Source organism: Gobius niger, assembly GCF_951799975.1.
Source record: "Gobius niger genome assembly, chromosome: 19".
Taxonomy (NCBI): Eukaryota; Metazoa; Chordata; class Actinopteri; order Gobiiformes; family Gobiidae; genus Gobius; species Gobius niger.
The window spans coordinates 1,985,442-2,004,681 of NC_136870.1; the positions used below are offsets into that span (position 1 = coordinate 1,985,442).

Below are 19,240 nucleotides of genomic sequence, written 5' to 3' on the forward strand. Positions count from 1 at the left end.
ATTTCTACCTTTATCAGGCCCAAAGCGCTTTACAGTAAGGAACCAGTCACCCATTCGCTCTTTCATTCATAGAGACACTATGAAGGCAAGGTGGGGCGCTGGGATTCGAACCCACGACCTTCCGATCACAACGACGACCTGCTCAACTACCCCACGATAAACTTGAAATTGCAGCTCTTTCAGATCAACTGTCTTGTCCGTATGTTTTTGTTCTGTTCAGTTTTATAACTTCAGCAGTTATAAAAATACACATGTAGTTATCCTGCTTAGTCATTGTGCAGCACTTCTTTGTTTGGCGATCGTTGCTTTATATATCTAGCGACTCCAAAAATTCCAAACTTTCGGATTCAACTCACACACAACATATTATTAGAATCCTCATGTTTACACTTGCGGCCGTCCCCCACTCGCCTCTCCATTGTCCGCCGAAATGGCTGCGGTCACGGAAAACAAAAGATGCCGCGGACTTTGCAATTCATCTCGAGGCACGTCAGAGACTCATCCAGCTTTGCGGCTAAAGGCCTGTTTACTTGTCAACACGGCGCAAACATCCCATAATCAATGTTCGCCGAAAGCAGCGGCTCCCTGCTGGATTACGAAAGATTACTTGGCTTCAATTCCCGTCGGTCCATGTGTGACAGGAATAGGGCTGGATACTGTTAAACATTACCAGTCTGGTGTAGAAAAACAGGTTTAGGTACTACCAGTATAAAAATAATATACAAAAATACAAAAACTGCTATTGGTGCAATTTTTACCCCACATTTTTATTTTTCCCCCCCCAATGTTTGCCCCATTTTTCCGTATTTTTTTCTCGTTTCCCAATTTTTTTCTCTCATTTTCATTGCTAATATTATCCCTATTTCCCCACTTTTTTTTTTTCTTAAAACAAACAAAACTCAGACAAAATCTTTCCTTAATTTTGCCACAATTTCTCCCATTTTCCCCAAATTATTCCCCATTTTACACACATTTCTTAACACTGGAGATGAACCCGACAATTATTTCTGTATAGGTATCGTTCAGGTATTGTATCGAAAACCAAGTATTGTTAACCTCTTAACTCCCACCTGAACGGATCCCATTTTCTCCAGTTTGGCTTTACCCTAATCAAAAAGCCTCTAGGGAAAAAAACACCAAAATAGGCACAAAAAATAAGAAGAAAGCAAGGATGTAAATGCAACAAAAATGTGACAAACATTCAACAAAAATGTGACAAAAACTCAACAAAAATGTGACAAAAATTCAACATAAATGTGACAAAAATTCAACAAAAAGTGACAAAAATTCAACAAAAATGTGACAAAAATTCAACAAAAAAAAAGACAAAAATTCAACAAAAAGTGACAAAAAACTCAACCAAAAAGTGACAAAAATTCAACCAAAAAGTGACAAATATTCAACAAAAATTCAACAAAAATGTGACAAAAATTCAACAAAAATGTGACAAAAACTCAACATAAATGTGACAAAAATTCCACAAAAATGTGACAGAAATTAAACAAAAAGTGACAAAAATTCAACATAAATGTGACAAAAATTCAACAAAAATTCAACAAAAATGTGACAAAAACTCAACAAAAATGTGACAAAAATTCAACAAAAATGTGACAAAAATTCAACAAAAAAAATGACAAAAATTCGGCAAAAAGTGACAAAAAACTCAACCAAAAAGTGACAAAAATTCAACAAAAATGTGACAAAAATTCAACAAAAATGTGACAAAAATTAAACAAAAATATGACAAAAACTCAACAAAAAAAATGACAAAAATTCAACAAAAAGTGACAAAAAACTCAGCCAAAAAGTGATATAATTCAACCAAAAAGTGACAAATATTCAACAAAAATGCGAGAAAAAAAAAACCCTACAAAAGGTGACACAACACAGCAACAACGCGGGTAAAAAGATCAGTTTTGTGGGCCTTGGCTTTCAAATGAGGTGTTACACAGCCAAAAGAGGACAGAATGCATTTGGTTTAAGTGGGTGGTAAGAGGTTAAAGTGCTGATATTAAAAAAAAAAAAAAAAAGTCATGGTACCCAGCCCTAGACAGGAGTCATTTCAGCAGTTTGGCCCGGCCTTAGCGCACGCGTAAAAGGATCTTTTCAGGGTGGATTCCTTCAGAAGTCATCTCTCAGCGAGCTTGTAGCGGTGCCATGCTCTGCCCACGCCACTTATGTTCAGCCTTTTGGAGGAATCTATAGCTGGCTCTGGCCCCGGAAGACTTGAAAAGGAAGTAGTAGAACAAAGTGAACATTGTGAGGAGCATGCAGACTTGGCAAAAGAAACTACAAGAGCGGCAACGAATCTAGTTACTCATGATTGATGGATAACTGAACTTCTCAACAACTACTTTAATGACTTTTAATCTTTATACTGAACTGGCACAGTGAGGAGGTTCGATTCCTGAGCCATGTTGAAGCCTTTCTGGATGTTCTGTCTGTGTTTCTGGATGGACTTCCCCCAAGCACTCTGTTTTGTCCCCCAACTATTCAAAGCATGTACAGTAGACTGATCCTCCAGACAAACTGTCCCGACCAAGATTCTAGCTCACGGTCTGGAAAAGCGTTGGGGGAAGAAAGGGTCAAATGCAAAGGACAGACTTGGACGACGTCGTCCACGGGTGGCCGGTAGTAGATCGCAATTTCTATTTGATCACGATTCCTGTGCGCGATTGTCAATATAATGCCTTTGGACCAGTGTGGGTGAAGGGAGGCAGACAAAATAAATACATACAATATACAATAAACTGTTATGATAGTGATTTCCTATAATATATATTTTTGGATGATTTGTTTTCTCAGATGTCGAATATGTCTGCACAGTTCATGGGGAGGTGTTTTAAACGTAAAGAATGATTAAAAGCGAAAACTTTATTGATCAAACCGGCTTTTTGAAGATGCAATTGGCAACTCTCTATCGCTAAATAAATTGGCACACTTTGCCAGAGATGGCACATTTTACCACAGGTTTCATAGCTCTACATGATTTTAACCTGAAAGAGCTGCCATTATTGTTCCAAGCCTAATGAAAGGTGTGGGGAACAGGAAAACCTCTGCTAAATGCATCGAGTAGAAAGGATCACTGCACTGACCACTGATCTGTGGCCCTCCACACTATACGGGGACGACCGTCAACAACTTATCAGTTTGTGCCCCGTTAATGTCATCCGAGTCTTTTTATTGCTATTTTGTGAAAATACATTTTTAGTTGAAAATTATTAGAAATTGCTCTTATTACTTCAATGTTAGGAAAATGTACACAGCTACCAGAGACTACAAATCGCATAGTGCTGCAGTTTTGCTGACTTTATATTGGAGTCTATACAACATGTGCCACAGCAGTCGAAAACCTCACCGCACGTCACTGCTTTTGACTTACTTGACCTAGCCTCTTTGTTCCATTCAGTGCATAGGCCAGGAGCAAGTTCCTTCCATCTCCCTCTTCCCTGTGCTTAGTCTGCTCGTGGAATGCCAGATCTATGGTGCTGTACTTCGCTTCCTCCCCATGACCTGGTGTTGAATGTCAGCCATCTGCTTCTTCTGAAACTTCACACTTGCCTGTGATCTCTTTGAATCCCCCGTCACTCACTCAGAGCTTGACAAGACCAGGCAGCAAAAGCAGAGAGTAAAACTTGGTTTGGATGCAGTAAACTGTGGCGTATGTTAAACACCGGAGGTCTGCTTTGAATATTAGATACTTTTCAGTGGCATCAGTGGTGTAGTAAAATGGTCTATAAACTGGAGGGTTGCCAGTTCAAATCCCTGCTGTGTGTCCCTGGGTAAGACACTTTAACTCACGCACACCAGTAATGTGTCTGGTACTAGTAATGTGAGGGTAGAGGAAGTTTGGGTGGTCTGAAAATTGAGCTGCAGTGCAGAAGGCTTTGTTTTACCTCGGAAATCAATAAGTCTACAGCATAAAGTGAACTTTGCCAACCGCAAAGAGCCCACAGGAATCGTCTTTTCTGTTTTGTTTCCATGGAGAAGCGTGTTCCCATCAGAGGGGGAGTGGTCCCTTCTACAGGCTTCTGTTTTGCATTGGATCTTTTGCATGAACTTCACAGGCTCAAAAATCAATCAGTCAATCGTGCGTTTTTAGGTCTTGCTATGTTTGAATTTAAGTGGAAAAATATTGCAATAATATTGTGCATTCCCACAACTACACATGTATTTTCTTCCTCCAGGTGTTGTACCCTCTCCTGCCGCCTGTTCTGGACTGTAACCCCTTCAGGGAGAGTCCGGATACCCCCGAGCCCACAGGGAGCGCTCCGGGCCTGGATGGTCCCGCTCTCCACGTTCCTGATGAGGTCCGGCGGGTGGTGGGGGTCCTCAGCAACACATGGGGACTGCTTCAGGACAGCCAACTGCATCCGGAGTTATCGGCCCAGCTCATCGCCTATCTGTTCTATTTCATCAACGCGTCGCTGTTCAACTCGCTCATGGAGAGAGGTTTGGGCTCGCAACTCGCTTAGTGAAAACTCTTTTAGGGAAAAGTTAGTTTATAGGAAACTTTTGAAAACATGCCCACGACGAGCTCTATTATTTGAGAGAAAACTGAAACATGAACTGCTTAACATTTACAGTTAAATGAAAATACACTGCCTGACCACAAGTGTCCACCAGGAGGTTCAGCAACACTCTGAGCCCAAAGAATGAGATCGGCTGAGCATCCTGAATGACCAGGTTATTCCATCAGTTTTTCTCTGACAGAACAGGCATATTCTAAGATGACAATGCCAGGATCATCAGGCTCACATTGTGAAAGAGTGGTTCAGGGAGCAAGAGATGGATTGGCTGCCACAGAGTCCAGATCTTAACCCTATGGAGAATTTTTGGGATGTGCTGGAGAAGGCTTTGCACTGTGGTCACACTCTTCCATCATCAATACAAGATCTTGGTGAAAAAGGCAACGGAACACTGGGTCTTTGGATGTTGCAGACGTTTTGTGAAACAACGCTTAAGGCTAAAGGCAATACAACCAAATATTACAGCTTTTTTGATCGGGCAGTGCGTTTTGATTGCAATGAAACATTGCTGTACATAAGGTCCAATAAATTTGTTTTTTTTTGCAATAAGTAATCACAAATTAAAATACAAGGCATGTCTTGTTTTCAAAAGTTGCAAACTAACTGTCTGGCTGGGTCTATTTACACAAATGTATTTGTTACATAAAATAGCATGAAAGAGCCTTTTAAGACTTTTAATAGTGTCATAGTGTTTCGCGGGGCTTGTCTCTTGTCCTGGCAGAGTTCATGTTACTATTGACTGTAAAAGTAGTTATGCAGGCTCATTAATATGCATGACATGTTACAACACAGCTTTTAATTATCATAAGAAAAAGGTATATATATTTCCAGCCCTATGAATATTTTAGTCCTCATGGCCAGTCATTATTGGGATTTTACCGCTCTCTGCTGGTGATGACGAGAACTGCAGTATTTTGAACTTTACAGTCTTTACTGAGTATGTGCACAGAAACTTTAATCATGAAGAGGTTTTCAGACTGCTTTAAATTTTTTGTATTCGGTTACGAATCCAAAACATATGTTTTGCTCACAATACTTGGAATCGAAAAAGCACAGATACTACTGGCCAAATATTACTCCGATCAAAGTAAAAGTTGCTCAGTTAAATGATTACTCAAGTTAAAAGTACTGAACTGTTTTCCATTCAAATAAGTGTTTGGAAAACAGCAAACATCAAAAACATGACAATTGCACCCAATGTGCCCTCCTGTACGGCAACACGACGGGGACAAAACCTCTTCTCTTTTAAAGCAAACAAAACTCATAGACAACTTGACTTTCTACTTTGAGGAGGTTTTTTATTGAGAACTTTTTACTTTTACTCCACCACATCATAATAGATAAATATAACACTTTCCTCTCCACTTCATTTCTATAAAGACTCCAAACAGTACAGATCCTCAAAATCTTTACAAAAGTCATTTGTTACTTGGATAAATACATACATTTCAATAAAACATGTGTCTGAATCCTTTCTTATTGTGCAGGCTCCGAGGAGGGTTTCTACCAGTGGTCCCGAGGGGTCCACCTGAGGGCCAGCCTGGACCTCATCCTGGACTGGGCTCACGACACCGGACTGGGAGAACTGGCCCAAGACCATACGGTCAAACTATCGTCTGCCATCAACCTGCTGGCCACGCCCCGCAAGACTCTGCTGAAGGTCAGGCCGTCGCACCACTGGAACGCCTGCTGCTCTCTGTTGTTTTTTATAAACATCTTCCCCTGTGTTTGGAGCAGACGTGCTGGTCCTCCCTGCGCTCGCTGCACGGTGCTCTGCATCCGGCCCAGCTGCACCACCTGCTGAGCCTCTACAGCCCCGTATCGCACCAGGCCCGGCGGGTCTGGAGCCCGTCTGTCCTGGACCGAGCGGCCGCCCAGCACACGTGTAAGTTCTAGTCGAGGAAAATGCTGCACATTGTTCGCAGCTCCAGTGAGGACGTGCACAAAGAAGGTGCAGCATGTTTGAGGGGTTTTCTATGTGTTCAAAGGTGTATTCTGGTGCCTGGTTGTAGTCGATAAAGTGAGTTTGTGAAGTTTAGAGTTGTACGAGGGGCATAGGGCTGATATATTCATTACATTCATGTTTAGTAGGTTCTTCAAAGCTTGTTTGAAAGACAAAAACTCAGTGGATACCAAAACGAAAACAATGGTCTCATTCTCCTGTAGTTCCAAAATTCTAAGTAAAATTCTGCAACATAAAATGTCCATGTCCGGTGTTCAGATGTACAGCCTATACAGCAGAGATAGGCAACGTCAGGCCCGGGGGCCAAATCCGGCCCTCCAGCACAGAACCTCTGGCCCCCAAGATGATTTTGAGAAATATTATTATGCAAATACCTGTTAAAGTACTCTAACAATGTGAGAAATAGTGTGTTTTTATAGTGTATTTTTAAAGGTCCTTGCAGAACATCCCACTTGGTCATATATAATGTAAAACAGTGATTCTCAACTGCTGGGTCGGGACTCAAAAGTGGGTCGCGAGAAAAGGGAACTTTTTTTCAATACTTTCCATCTGAAACTACACGGAAACACACTGGAGTCTGTTCAAGTTAACATTGTTGGGTTGTTTTGATCATAATTTCAGTCTTAAAAGCAAATCTACGGCTTATAAAAACATAATAAAAACATGTGGTAAATACAATATTTTATACAATATATGACAAATGACAGTTTTATTTGGGTGGCAGCTTGTCATGAAGGTAATGGCGGGTCTCGGAGCCACTTTAGAACCACTGATGTCAAACATTGGCATTTGTAGGAAATGGTTCTTAACTTTAAGTGACACTGGTGAGGTTCGGTAGCCTGGCATCCAGACTAATCTCCGATGTTTATTAATTAATAAACAGGAGACTAGTCTGGCGACCCTGTCGTAGAAAAGCTACTGCTTGAGGCGGGACTAATGTGGGACAACCGAAGCGCATAGCAGCCAATGAGAACATAGCGGATGTGACGACAGAAACAGCGACAAGAAAGTTGTCGTCATTCGGACATTAACAATGGCGCTCCTGCCACACGGAGTTCAGTAAATGACTTCTGTCGTTTATGTCAGAAAAACTTAAGAATACAAGCATACCGGAGCATTACGTGAAGTGGTTGCTTGTGTTGAAAAACTACAAAACAAAGGCGCAACAACGTGACGCCCGTTCAGGGAGCTGCTCTGATTGGTCGGTAGGCTCCATATCGCTGCGTCACTTCCTTTGAAATCGCGTGTGTTGCCAGACCCTCTTCTGTAAAGAAGCGGAGTCTGGTTGGCGAGACTAGAGGTTCGGCCGTCGGCGTTTTGGCGATGATGAAAATCGGCCCTTTGTGATGCAAACTTGCCAACCTCTGCTCTACAGGCTATGCTATAGTCTGAGTTTAGAAACACAAGGTCAGGCCCTCTGCCTCCTGAAATCACTGTTGAACACGTGCCTCTCATTGTCTTAGTGCTCGACTTATATTTCATTATTCTGTTTAGTTTTGTTTAGTTTAGTTTTTGTATATTGTTTCTATTTTACAATCACAAAATAAGTGGTTTTCAGGCTTCACATTAAATTTAGTCAAATAACCGTCCAAAAAATGACTGTAATCCCAATCCAGTCGAGGATCCTGAACTCCGTTTGTGTCATTCCCAGGCGACATCCTGGAGAGCTTCGACACCCACCACCCTCTGGTGCTGCCAGACGGGGGCTTCCTCCTCCACCTGGGGGCACAGGTAACAGACCCGGGCCTGAGGCAACAGCTGGACGCGCTCAAGGAGTTCATCGGTCACATATGTGGAAGCACTGAGCTGCAGGTAAACACAGGAGGAAAGCCTTTAATTTAGTTCTTCAGAATGAAACTTCAGACGATCGACTGGCCTTTTTAAACAAAAGACGGAGAAATAAAGTAATATTAACTCAAGTAAGAGCAACATAGCTTTAAAATAATAGTTGAACAGCAAAAAGATCAGTTTAGATTATTATTGTTTTTTAAGGCCTATAGGCTTATGGAACTTAAGGCGGGGGTTAAAAGGTTGAGGTAAAGTTGAGATTAATTACAAAAAAACAGAAGCTATTGCCACGTCCAGATTCACTCATAATGGGATTTTTTTTTTTGCTCAAGTTAGAGCAAAAACAAAGAGTACAGCTGGAATAATAGGCTTTACGACTTCGACCATACAACCGAGCAGCTGCGGCGACAAGATAAATATTGAGGTGGAAATGGGGAGTGAGGGCAGTGTAACCGAGCAGACAGTGTTGTTACAGGTTGGCTTTGTTTTAATACTTTCTGATAAAAATATGTTGTGAGGCTAATATGTTTTCCACACAATCCTGCCCCATAACATGTGTGCTTAAAACAGAACTAGTTGTATATAAATCTCAGTAAATCAGGCAAATTAGGTGAAGAATACCTTACTGGGGGGGGGGGGGGAAGCCTGGCTGTTTGGGTTCACAGATGATTTGTATAATGTGTGAATAATAAAGCTTTTGTGCATTCTGTTTTTGCTTTCCCCTTTCTACAAACCCCCACATTCATGGATCTATTTGACCTTTCATCAGGCCCTTCAAGAGTCCGGCCTTAAAGCGCACAGCGGCACTCCTCCTCCATCTCCCACCAGCCCCCTGCACCCCAGCCTCAGCTCCTTATCGCAAAGTCTGCAGCATCTTCAGCTTCAAAACAAAGATGAGGAGAGCGGGCACCCCTGTCTGCTCACCCCTCCCAATACCCCACGCACACCGCATCAGAGCTTCCCCGAAGGACTTCCAACGCAAGACAAGGAGGCCAGTCCACGCAGCTCCAGTGAGGACGTGCACAAAGAAGGTGCAGCATGTTTGAGGGATTTTCTACAGTATGTGTTCAAAGGTGTATTCTGGTGCCTGGTTGTAGTCGATAAAGTGAGTTTGTGAAGTTTGGAGTTGTACGAGGGCATAGCGCTATTTTATTCAGGACATTCATGATTAGTAGGTTCTTCAGAGCTTGTTTGAAAGACAAAAAGTCAGTGGATACCAATGGTCTCTATCTCCTGTAGTTCCAAAATTCTAAGCAAAATTCTGCAACATAAAATATATAAAATAGAAACAAACTTGTGACCGATTTTCTCCACGATGTTTCTCCGCCCCCCCTGAGGCCAAGGAAGTAAAGGGAGGACTCATTTTTATTGGCTGATAATGGATATTGGAATATACCCAAAGGTTGGGCCCTATTGTGGGGTACAGTTAGCTTGGCTAAAGCCAGACTGCTGTGTGCGCTTGAATCATTTCGAACTGCACAGCAGCCTGGGGACCATGGCTGAAATTTTCGCATGGATTAGGTAACCAATCACAGAACAAGGAGGGATGGCAAGACCATGACACACTATTCGACATATGGAAGCTTGTAGTTTGTTTACGGATAAAAACAACAACTTTATTTACAGATCCAACATGACAGCAGTAGATGCAACTTCATCTCCCAGAGCAGAAACAAGCTAGCTTTGTTTAGCTTAGCATTACGGGCTAAATAGTTTGTGTTGAAAGGCCAGAGATCTCCAATGGCATGGATGGATGGATGGATGGATGGATGGATGGATGGATGGATGGATGGATGGATGGATGGATGGATGGATGGATGGATGGATGGATGGATGGATAGATAGATAGATAGATAGATAGATAGATAGATAGATAGATAGATAGATAGATAGATAGATAGATAGATAGATAGATAGATAGATAGATAGATAGATAGATAGATAGATAGTCCCGACCAAAGTCTGTAATAGTGCATTTCAATCTTCAAAACATTTCAGATGCCAACTGACTGAAAATAAAAGCCTTTCACACAGTTTAGACTTTCACTTGAAATGTTATCTTTTTTCTTCTTTCTGTGCGTCCGCCCGCTCTCAAAGCCGATGGCTCCAGCATGAAGCCTTTAGTGGAGGAAGAGGAAGACGGGTGGGATTTCGACGACAACAACAACGATGAGGTGTTCAGCCTGGAACTGGAGCGTGGAGAGAGGGGCATCGGACTGGCTCTGCTGGACACACGGGTCAGGATTAGCTTGACTTGTATAGTTTCAGTCTTGTAGTTCTCTCTTTAACCCTGCGTACTTGGTGTTCTGTGCAGGACTTGGCGGTGAAGGCGAGCGGCCTGTTCATCAGCGCGGTGCTCCCGGACTCCCCCGCTGATCTGTGCAAGAGACTGGCCCCGGGAGACAGGATCCTGGCCGTCAATGGGGTCAGCCTGCAGCCTCTGGACTACCAAGGGTCAGTCACGCAAACGGAAGTTGTTTTGTCTGTGGTTAAGAGACTGTTGGAGAAGGTTTGCCAGGTGTTCTTAGACTTTGTGGCCTCAGTGTTTGTTGTGTGTTTCAGGGGGAAGGAGCTGATCCAGTCGGCAGGAGACACGGTGCACTTACTTGTGGCTCGATCGAACTGGATGACCAAGGCCGTGCAGACTCAGTATTGAGTGTATGAGAAGAGGCTGTTCAGTCATGGCAGGCAGCTTCAGACCAGTCACATGTATTTATATGTCAGTTGAAATTATAATAAACATGCTTTTACACTTGTTCTGAATGACGTTTCGTTCATGGGCCTGTAGCTTTTTATTACAAACACATTTTCACTTGAATGGATGGAATGCTAAAGTCTTATGATTGATTCTACAGTCATTTTTGTGATTATACTGCTCTCTGCTGGTGGTAAATAGAACTGCATAATTCTGCAGAGATTTTTTGTGCATTGAACTGATTTCATTTAACTATGTCGCTGCCCTTTACTAAACTAAAACATGAAAACATTTATTTCCTGTTGCTATGAAATTTTGCGCTCATTGAAATAAAAGCTGCATGAAATCTATTATTTTATTTTACCTAAATAGGGAATACAAGATTTAATCTGAAACCTGATCCTCAGTTTTTACAACAGATTGGTGTTTAATGACTAAATTTAGCCTGAAACAATAAAAGCCGGGTGCAGACAGCAAAAGCCTCTTCTCAAAACTATGTGCTTGTGATACAACTTGGCCAAGGTGTTGCGTTCTGTGCTTGATACATGTGTCGATACCTCGGCTCATTTGGCCCATCACTGGGCGCACCCTTCGAGATTGGTTGAGGAGCTCAGTCACCTGGGAGGAGCTCGGAGTAGAGTCGCTGCTCCTTCACGTTCAAAGGAGCCAGCTAAGGTGTTTCAGGCATGTCCTATTGGGAAGAGGCCTCGCGGAAGGCCCAGGACACGCTGGAGGGACCTCTGAGCCAGCCTGGTGTCGCCTCGGGGAGGTGCGTGTATCGGGAGGTCTGGGCATCTCTGCTTAGACTGCTGCCTCCACGACCCGGCCCCAGATAAAGGATAGGTCTTTGATGATGACAGTAACATCGTCAGCGTAGGCTAAAGCCTAGATGTTCTATGCTGTGCCTATGGGTATACCTAGCCTGGCTAACACCAGACTAAAATCACAAGTGATATTTAGTCTGGGGACCACCAATTCATTTTCTCGTAGGAGAGGTGTGGTTTACGATCGTCCATACTCGTTTATTGGGCGATACGAAAAAAAAAAAAAAAAGTCTCATGCGTCTGCACGTAGCCATGGCCAATCGTATCATCGTATGCCATGACGTATGACGTACCCGCTGTAAACTTTTGAGCTAAATTATTTAGAACAAGGTCTAAAGCTTGATCAAAAAATACCATCGTGTCTGCTGCTGTCACGTTGGATCCGTAAATAAACTTTTTTTTTATTATCCGTAAATAAACTACAAGCTTCCATATATCGAATAGCACGTCATCGTCTTGCCGTCCGTCCTCGTTCTGTGATTGGTTCCCAAATCCACCGGAGATTTTGGCCATGGTCCCCAGGCTGTTGTGCAGTTCGAAATAATTCGAGCGCACACAGCAGCCTGGTGTTAGCCAGGTTAGGGTATACCAGTAATATTTACGTCTTTATTAATAGCTCAAATGAGTGGGTTGATCACAAAAATCACAAAATCACAAAAATATAAAGTGCTGTAGTCATTGGACATACTTGTTTTACCCCACAATCAACGGCAAAAGACTCAGTAAACAACATAATTTACATATAAACATTTTATCATGTCAATACAATCATTAGGAGAACCAAAACAAAACCAAAAACAAAATGGGGTCAAAAATGACCCCAGGTGACCACGAGTGTAACTCTGCATTATGGGGCACACAAGGGTTAAGAAAAAAAAAAAAGGGAGTAATGGGCGACAAATGGCGAGTTGCACATTTTATCCAGTTGAGGGCGCCAGCGTGCGCACGTGTTTTCCTTCAGGTTCTCAGTCAATGAATATAGAGTGAGGGGCTGAAGCCAACAGTCATTCCACGTGTCATTCTTCGACTCGTAACGATGTCTGGCAGAGGCAAGGGAGGCAATCAGGGGATGGAATCAGGGGGCTTGCTCCGTCCACTCCACGCATCGACCAGGTATTGCAGTACTTCCTGGAATGGTGCATCCATATATATTAGATATCGTCCTGAACTCACAGAACAGAGAAAATGTCCGGAAGAGGCAAGGGAGGCAAGTGAGTTATGTGTGCTATGAGAGCCAAATGGCTCAAAGCAAATCTCTCGGGCGCCCCTTTTCCTCACAGTTTGGCCGCTTCTGGGCTCGTTTACAATACTCGGGCCAAGGAGACCCACCCAGCAGGGAGTATGTTGGTGATAATCTACTTTTCCAGTCTTGTTGGTTAAATGCAAGGGACATTTATTCGTTTATCACACTGCCAAACAAAAGGGACTTTGAGCTTTGTTTTATGAGTGAAGCCCCCTTGAGGCGGTTTTTGGAATTACATGCCTCCAAATCTTCCCACGCAAAATGGAAGGACTGGTCCATTCAGTCATCCATACAATTGGACACAACCTTCATTGTAGTTAAATTCTGGACCGGCAGGATTTCCGATGAGGACATCGAGCTGTACCTACAAAGGTACTGTACGATCATGCAAAAAACAAAACCACTTGATAAGTATGGCATATGGTACGGAATAAGAAAATACAAAGTCCAGCTGAAAAAAGACTCAAAAGGACTCGTTATCCAAATTCCGAACTCAATATCATTGGGCCCTTATAATGGCAGAATAATCTATCCCGGTCAACAAACCACCTGCTTTATCTGTCAATCAGCTGATCACCAATTGAGGCAATGTCCATACATCAAGTGCTGGAAATGTGGGCAGTTTGGGCATAAAGCTAAAGATTGCACCTGTGATGCACTGTGCACTTTATGCAATAAGAGTGGTCATACTTTTTTCACATGCCCCTCTTCATATGCAAACAAGTTTAAACACCCTCATCAGTCCAGACAGCCAGATCCAGATCACACTGATCCACCTCCTGGATCCAGTACCCAGATCAACGCCCCGCCGCCTGGAGCCAGAGGCCGGAGCAGCGACCTACCGCCTGGAGCCAGAGCCCGGAGCAGCGACCCGCCGCCTGGAGCCAGAGCCCGGAGCAGCGACCCGCCGCCTGGAGCCAGAGCCCGGAGCAGCGACCCGCCGCCTGGAGCCAGAACCCGGAGCAGCGACCCGCCACCTGGAGCCAGAGGCCGGAGCAACATCCTGCCGCCTGGAGCCAGGGGCCGGAGCAGCGACCCGCCGCCTGGAGCCAGAGCCCGGAACAACATCCGGCCGCCTGGAGCCAGAGGCCAGAGCAGCGACCCGCCGCCTGGAGCCAGAGGCCGGAGCAGCGACCCGCCGCCTGGAGCCAGAGGCCGGAGCAGCGACCCGCCGCCTGGAGCCAGAGGCCGGAGCAGCGACCCGCCGCCTGGAGCCAGAGGCCGGAGCAGCGACCCGCCGCCTGGAGCCAGAGGCCGGAGCAGCGACCCGCCGCCTGGAGCCAGAGGCCGGAGCAGCGACCCGCCGCCTGGAGCCAGGGGCCGGAGCAGCGACCCGCCGCCTGGAGCCAGGGGCCGGAGCAGCGACCCGCCGCCTGGAGCCAGGGGCCGGAGCAGCGACCCGCCGCCTGGAGCCAGGGGCCGGAGCAGCGACCCGCCGCCTGGAGCCAGGGGCCGGAGCAGCGACCCGCCGCCTGGAGCCAGGGGCCGGAGCAGCGACCCGCCGCCTGGAGCCAGAGGCCGGAGCAGCGACCCGCCGCCTGGAGCCAGCGCCGGGACCGCCGAGATTCCGCCTGGAGCCAGCGCCGGGACCGCCGAGACTCCGCCTGGAGCCAGCGCCCCGACCGTGGACTTCCCTCGTGAAGTCAGCGACAAGACCTCCTCCTTTCTACATGAAGCCGATTCATATGATCCCAATGGCCTCCTGTCTCAGAAGCTTTGGCCTCCTCTCCCAGCATCCCCTGAGGAAGAGCTCTCTCACCCTCCATCCTCTGAGCTCTGCTCCTCAGGTGAGGTTTCAATTGAATCAAATTCAGATGAAGAAAAATACGAAAGTGCAAGTGAGAGCTCCGTCTCTGACCAAAGTTCCAACCAAGATCCCCTTAGCTCTCCCGAGTCGGCGTCTACCTCCAGCTCAGAGCCTGGTGCTCCAGGAGAGTCTACTAAACGAAAAAGAAAGAGTAGATCCCATGGCCTTGAAAAACGTGCCAATAAAAATCCCTCTTCCTGATGTCCTCTTTAAACATTGCCACATGGAACATCCGTGGTGTTCAATCATCTACTTTTCGAAAACAAAAGTTAGAATTCCTGCACGATACTAACTATGATGTATTATTTGTCCAAGAAATGAGGCTTAATACTTTTGTGGATGTTGATGATGTTTGTAAGTTATGGTCTAAAGGTAAAAGTATAATTTCTATTGGAGAGGATAAAGCTGACGGGGTCGGAATCCTTTTCAAAAATAATCAAGTAACTGTTTTAAAGAAAAGAGAAATTATTCCTGGGAGACTGTTGATGGTGGATTGTTTTTGTCGTAACCATAAATTTAGACTGATTAATGTTTATACTTCTCAACAGTTCCATAAAAAGTGTAAACTACTGAGAAAACTGAGAGAGATTTTAACGGTTAATTATACCACGATTATTTGTGGTGATTTTAACATTATCACTGATGAAAAAGACCGTATTGGAAGCACTGTATATAAAACAAGTAAAGAAGGGAAACTCTTGAAAGAAATAAGTCAAGAACATGATTTAATTGATGCTTTTCGTGATTTAAAACCAAACGCATATGGTTTCACTAGGTACGATTCTAAATCTAAAACTAGAATTGACCGAATTTATACATCTTCAAATGTTAAAATATTGTCCTATAAAACCATAATGACTGACTTCTCCGACCATCTGATGGTGTGTTCGACCATTAACTATGGAAGATCGGAGAAAAAAAGCTTTTGGAAACTGAATACGCAGTGTCTGAAACATCAAGAGTTACTCTCAGAATTAAAACAGGAAATAACCCGTGTTGTCCAGCTGAAAGTTTTAACCAGGTCAAACCTCGAGCTGTGGGAGCTTCTGAAGCAGAGAATCACAGCCTTCTTTAAATTTAAATCCAAAGAAATAAACCTAATCAAAAACCAAAATTATGACCGTTTAGTCCGAGAATTGATATCAATTAAACAAATGAAAGATAAAACTTTTGCAGACGAACTTCAAATGAAAAATATAAAGGAACAAATTAATGAGATCAACTCTGAAATGTTATTTAATGTATTTAAAAATGCTCAAATCGATGGTCGAGGAAATGTAGTCCAAGCCCTTAAGTCCAACAAAGAAAAACTACAAAGCAAATTCATTGAAACCATAAATGATGATGAGGGAAACTTCATCTCTGACGAAAATAGGAAAAGAAAAGTTATCCGAGACCTGTGTGCCAAAGCGTACGAGACCATTCCAATCGACACCAACTGTGTGAACTCCCTGTTAGGGGAGATCTCTCCTCCGACCCTCCTGGATGTGACCCCTCTCCTCGGAGACATCACCAAAGATGAAGTCTCTTGTGCAATAAAACAGCTCAACTCAGGCAAAAGCCCAGGTCCTGATGGCCTGCCCACTGAATTCTACCAGTTGCTAAATGATGACGTGATCCAGTTATTAACGGATTACTTTAATGAGGGTCTGAAAGGCGGGCGGTTGGGAGACTCCTTCTACCAAGGCGTACTGTGTCTGCTCTATAAAAAAGGAAATAAAACTGAAATCGATAATTATAGACACCTAACAATAATGAATACGGATTATAAAATATTAGCAAAGATTATTATGAATAGAATGCACGATGTTCTTGAAGACATTATAGAAAAAGAACAAACTTGTGCTATTAAAGGGCGTCTAATGTGGGACAATTTATGTGCTTTAAGAGAAATGATCCATAACAACCAAGATCATAACTTTTATATCCTCGGTCTTGATCAGAAAAAAGCTTTTGATTATGTGTCTCGAGACTATTTATGGTCTGTTCTTGCGAAATACGGTTTCCCTGATGATTTTATTAATATGATTAAGTGTCTTTATGCTAAATCTGAAGTGTGTGCTAATGTAAACGGTGTGTTAACTGAGCCCTTCCACATAAACCGTGGGGTGAAACAAGGCTGTCCTCTGAGTGCAGCTCTTTATATTTTAGCTATAAATCCTTTGATTTCCACTATTAATAAAAACCCAAACATCACCGGTATAACTATAGGTGCCTCTAAACCCTTTAAGGCATTAGCTTACGCTGACGACGTCACTGTAATAATTAAGAACCAAACTGAACTAAACCAATTAAATGATATTTTAAAAATGTATGAAAACGCCTCTGGAGCGATTTTAAACCAAAACAAATCTGATGCTGTTTGGATTGGGGATGAAACAAATAAAATGACAATCAATATCCAAACTAAACCAGAAATTAAAGTACTGGGTCTACTCTTGTCTAATAATTGTATTGAAAAGAACTGGGATCTTAAACTTGTAGAAATTCAAGAAGAAATTAAGAAATGGGAGAATAAAAAAACCAACTACAATCTAAGAATTAATATAATTAAAATGTGTATTCTCTCCAAACTACTGTTTTTGGCCACTGTCTTTCCGCCTCCTAAGAAATGTATTTTAAAAATTAACAAAATATGTGTGAACTTCATCTGGGGCACAACCAGAGAAGTCACTAAAAGAGATCTTTTATATAAAAACAAAAAATTGGGAGGTTTAGGAGCTTTAAATATTGAGATAAAATTAACCTGTGCGTTTGTAAAGAACATGTCCCTGGCCATCTCCAGAGGCGCTCCATGGGTGGGCGATCCAAACCTGTGGAGAAAACGAAAAGGAAGAGCTCGCCAAGGTCCGGGATATAAACTCCTTTATGGTGATTTTAGAGACAAATTTAACATTGATTGGAATGGTCTGACGTCTAAAATGTTGTATAGTAAAATCTGTGATGTCATGTATTCGGGCACTGTGTCCTTCAAGCACCTCAACGATGATGAATCCTGTGTATTAATTAAGAAACTGTTGTGTAAACGTACGGATGAGTCGATCCGCGACACCCTCTGGCTCATGGCCCACAACAGACTGCCAGTGCGGGCCATAGTGTCGTGGAGCTGCTACGTTAAAACAAAAACATGCCCCATGCCGAACTGTAGAGCAGACGAGACACAAGATCATCTGTTTTTAGACTGTTATAGAACTCAAGAAATCTGGACTCAACTACAAAACATCGGACTCATTTTCACAATTAATTACAACTCTGTGATCTATGGACTCTTTCAAGAAAACTTCACTTCAGATAAAACTCAACTATTCCAACTGGTCATCGCTATAGCTGCAATAAAAATATGGAAGACACGATCAAAACTAACCACGACACAGACTTTTATAGACAGTTCAACAGTTTGTAAACAAATCTCTACAGAACTCAAAAGAAGACAATCACTGGACATTACAAAACAACTTCCTTGGGACATTTTAACATTGTAAACTGTATTGTACCTTTTGTATTATATGAATGAAATGCACTTTATTTGTATTGAAAATGAATATGTAAAAATGCTAAATCTTAAATAAAGGAATTTAAAAAAAAAAAAAAAAAGCAAGGGAGGCAAAGGCCTGGGAAAAGGAGGCGCAAAGCGTCACCGTAAAGTGCTCCGTGACAACATCCAGGGCATCACCAAGCCCGCTATCCGCCGTCTGGCTCGCCGCGGCGGAGTCAAGCGTATCTCCGGTCTGATCTACGAGGAGACTCGCGGGGTGCTCAAGGTTTTCCTGGAGAACGTGATCCGTGACGCCGTGACGTACACCGAGCACGCCAAGAGGAAGACCGTGACCGCCATGGACGTGGTGTACGCCCTGAAGAGACAGGGCCGCACTCTGTACGGCTTCGGAGGTTAACTCTTCATCTGAACTTAAACAACGGCCCTTTTAAGGGCCACCACTTCTTTAAAGAGAAGCTTTTATTATGTATTTTCCAATGCTGCTTAATTTTTCTTTACACAGAATAAAATGACATGGCAAGCTTCAAACCCACCCCCTTTCATACCACAATCATCCTCGCAGTCAGTGTTATGACAAGAACACAAACTGTCTGTGGAGTTTTGGTGGATTTGTTCATTTTGAGAGTCCAGTATCAAGTAGTGATGGGACGTTGACTTGATGGGGTTCTTTGAAGGCAGCCGTTCATTCGGGAGCTGTTCACTTTAAAGACTGGCTCTTCTGAACATTTAAAAAAGAAGGTAAATACCCTCCGAATGGACGTTGTTTGAACGAAAATGTCACTATTTCACACAAGATAACATTGATATTTCCCTCTATGGAGTTTCACAATCACAGGACCTGATTAAGCTTCTGTTTCTCTCATTCACGTAACTTTTAATCCGCCTCCCTCCCCCT

General features: G+C 43.4%; 1 protein-coding gene across 1 annotated transcript; it reads left to right on the forward strand.

Moving 5' to 3' along the window:
- Positions 1-3,812: 3,812 nt before the first annotated feature.
- LOC306978288 (ras-associating and dilute domain-containing protein-like) lies at positions 3,813-10,950 on the forward strand (the record flags this gene model as incomplete). Its single annotated transcript, XM_079576811.1, has 9 exons — positions 3,813-3,821; positions 4,188-4,452; positions 6,017-6,189; positions 6,267-6,414; positions 8,144-8,304; positions 9,050-9,311; positions 10,378-10,517; positions 10,595-10,734; positions 10,843-10,950. The coding sequence occupies 9 exons, from the start codon at positions 3,813-3,815 to the stop codon at positions 10,934-10,936; spliced, it is 1,392 nt and encodes a 463-aa protein (XP_079432937.1). The 3' UTR covers positions 10,937-10,950.
- Positions 10,951-19,240: the final 8,290 nt, after the last annotated feature.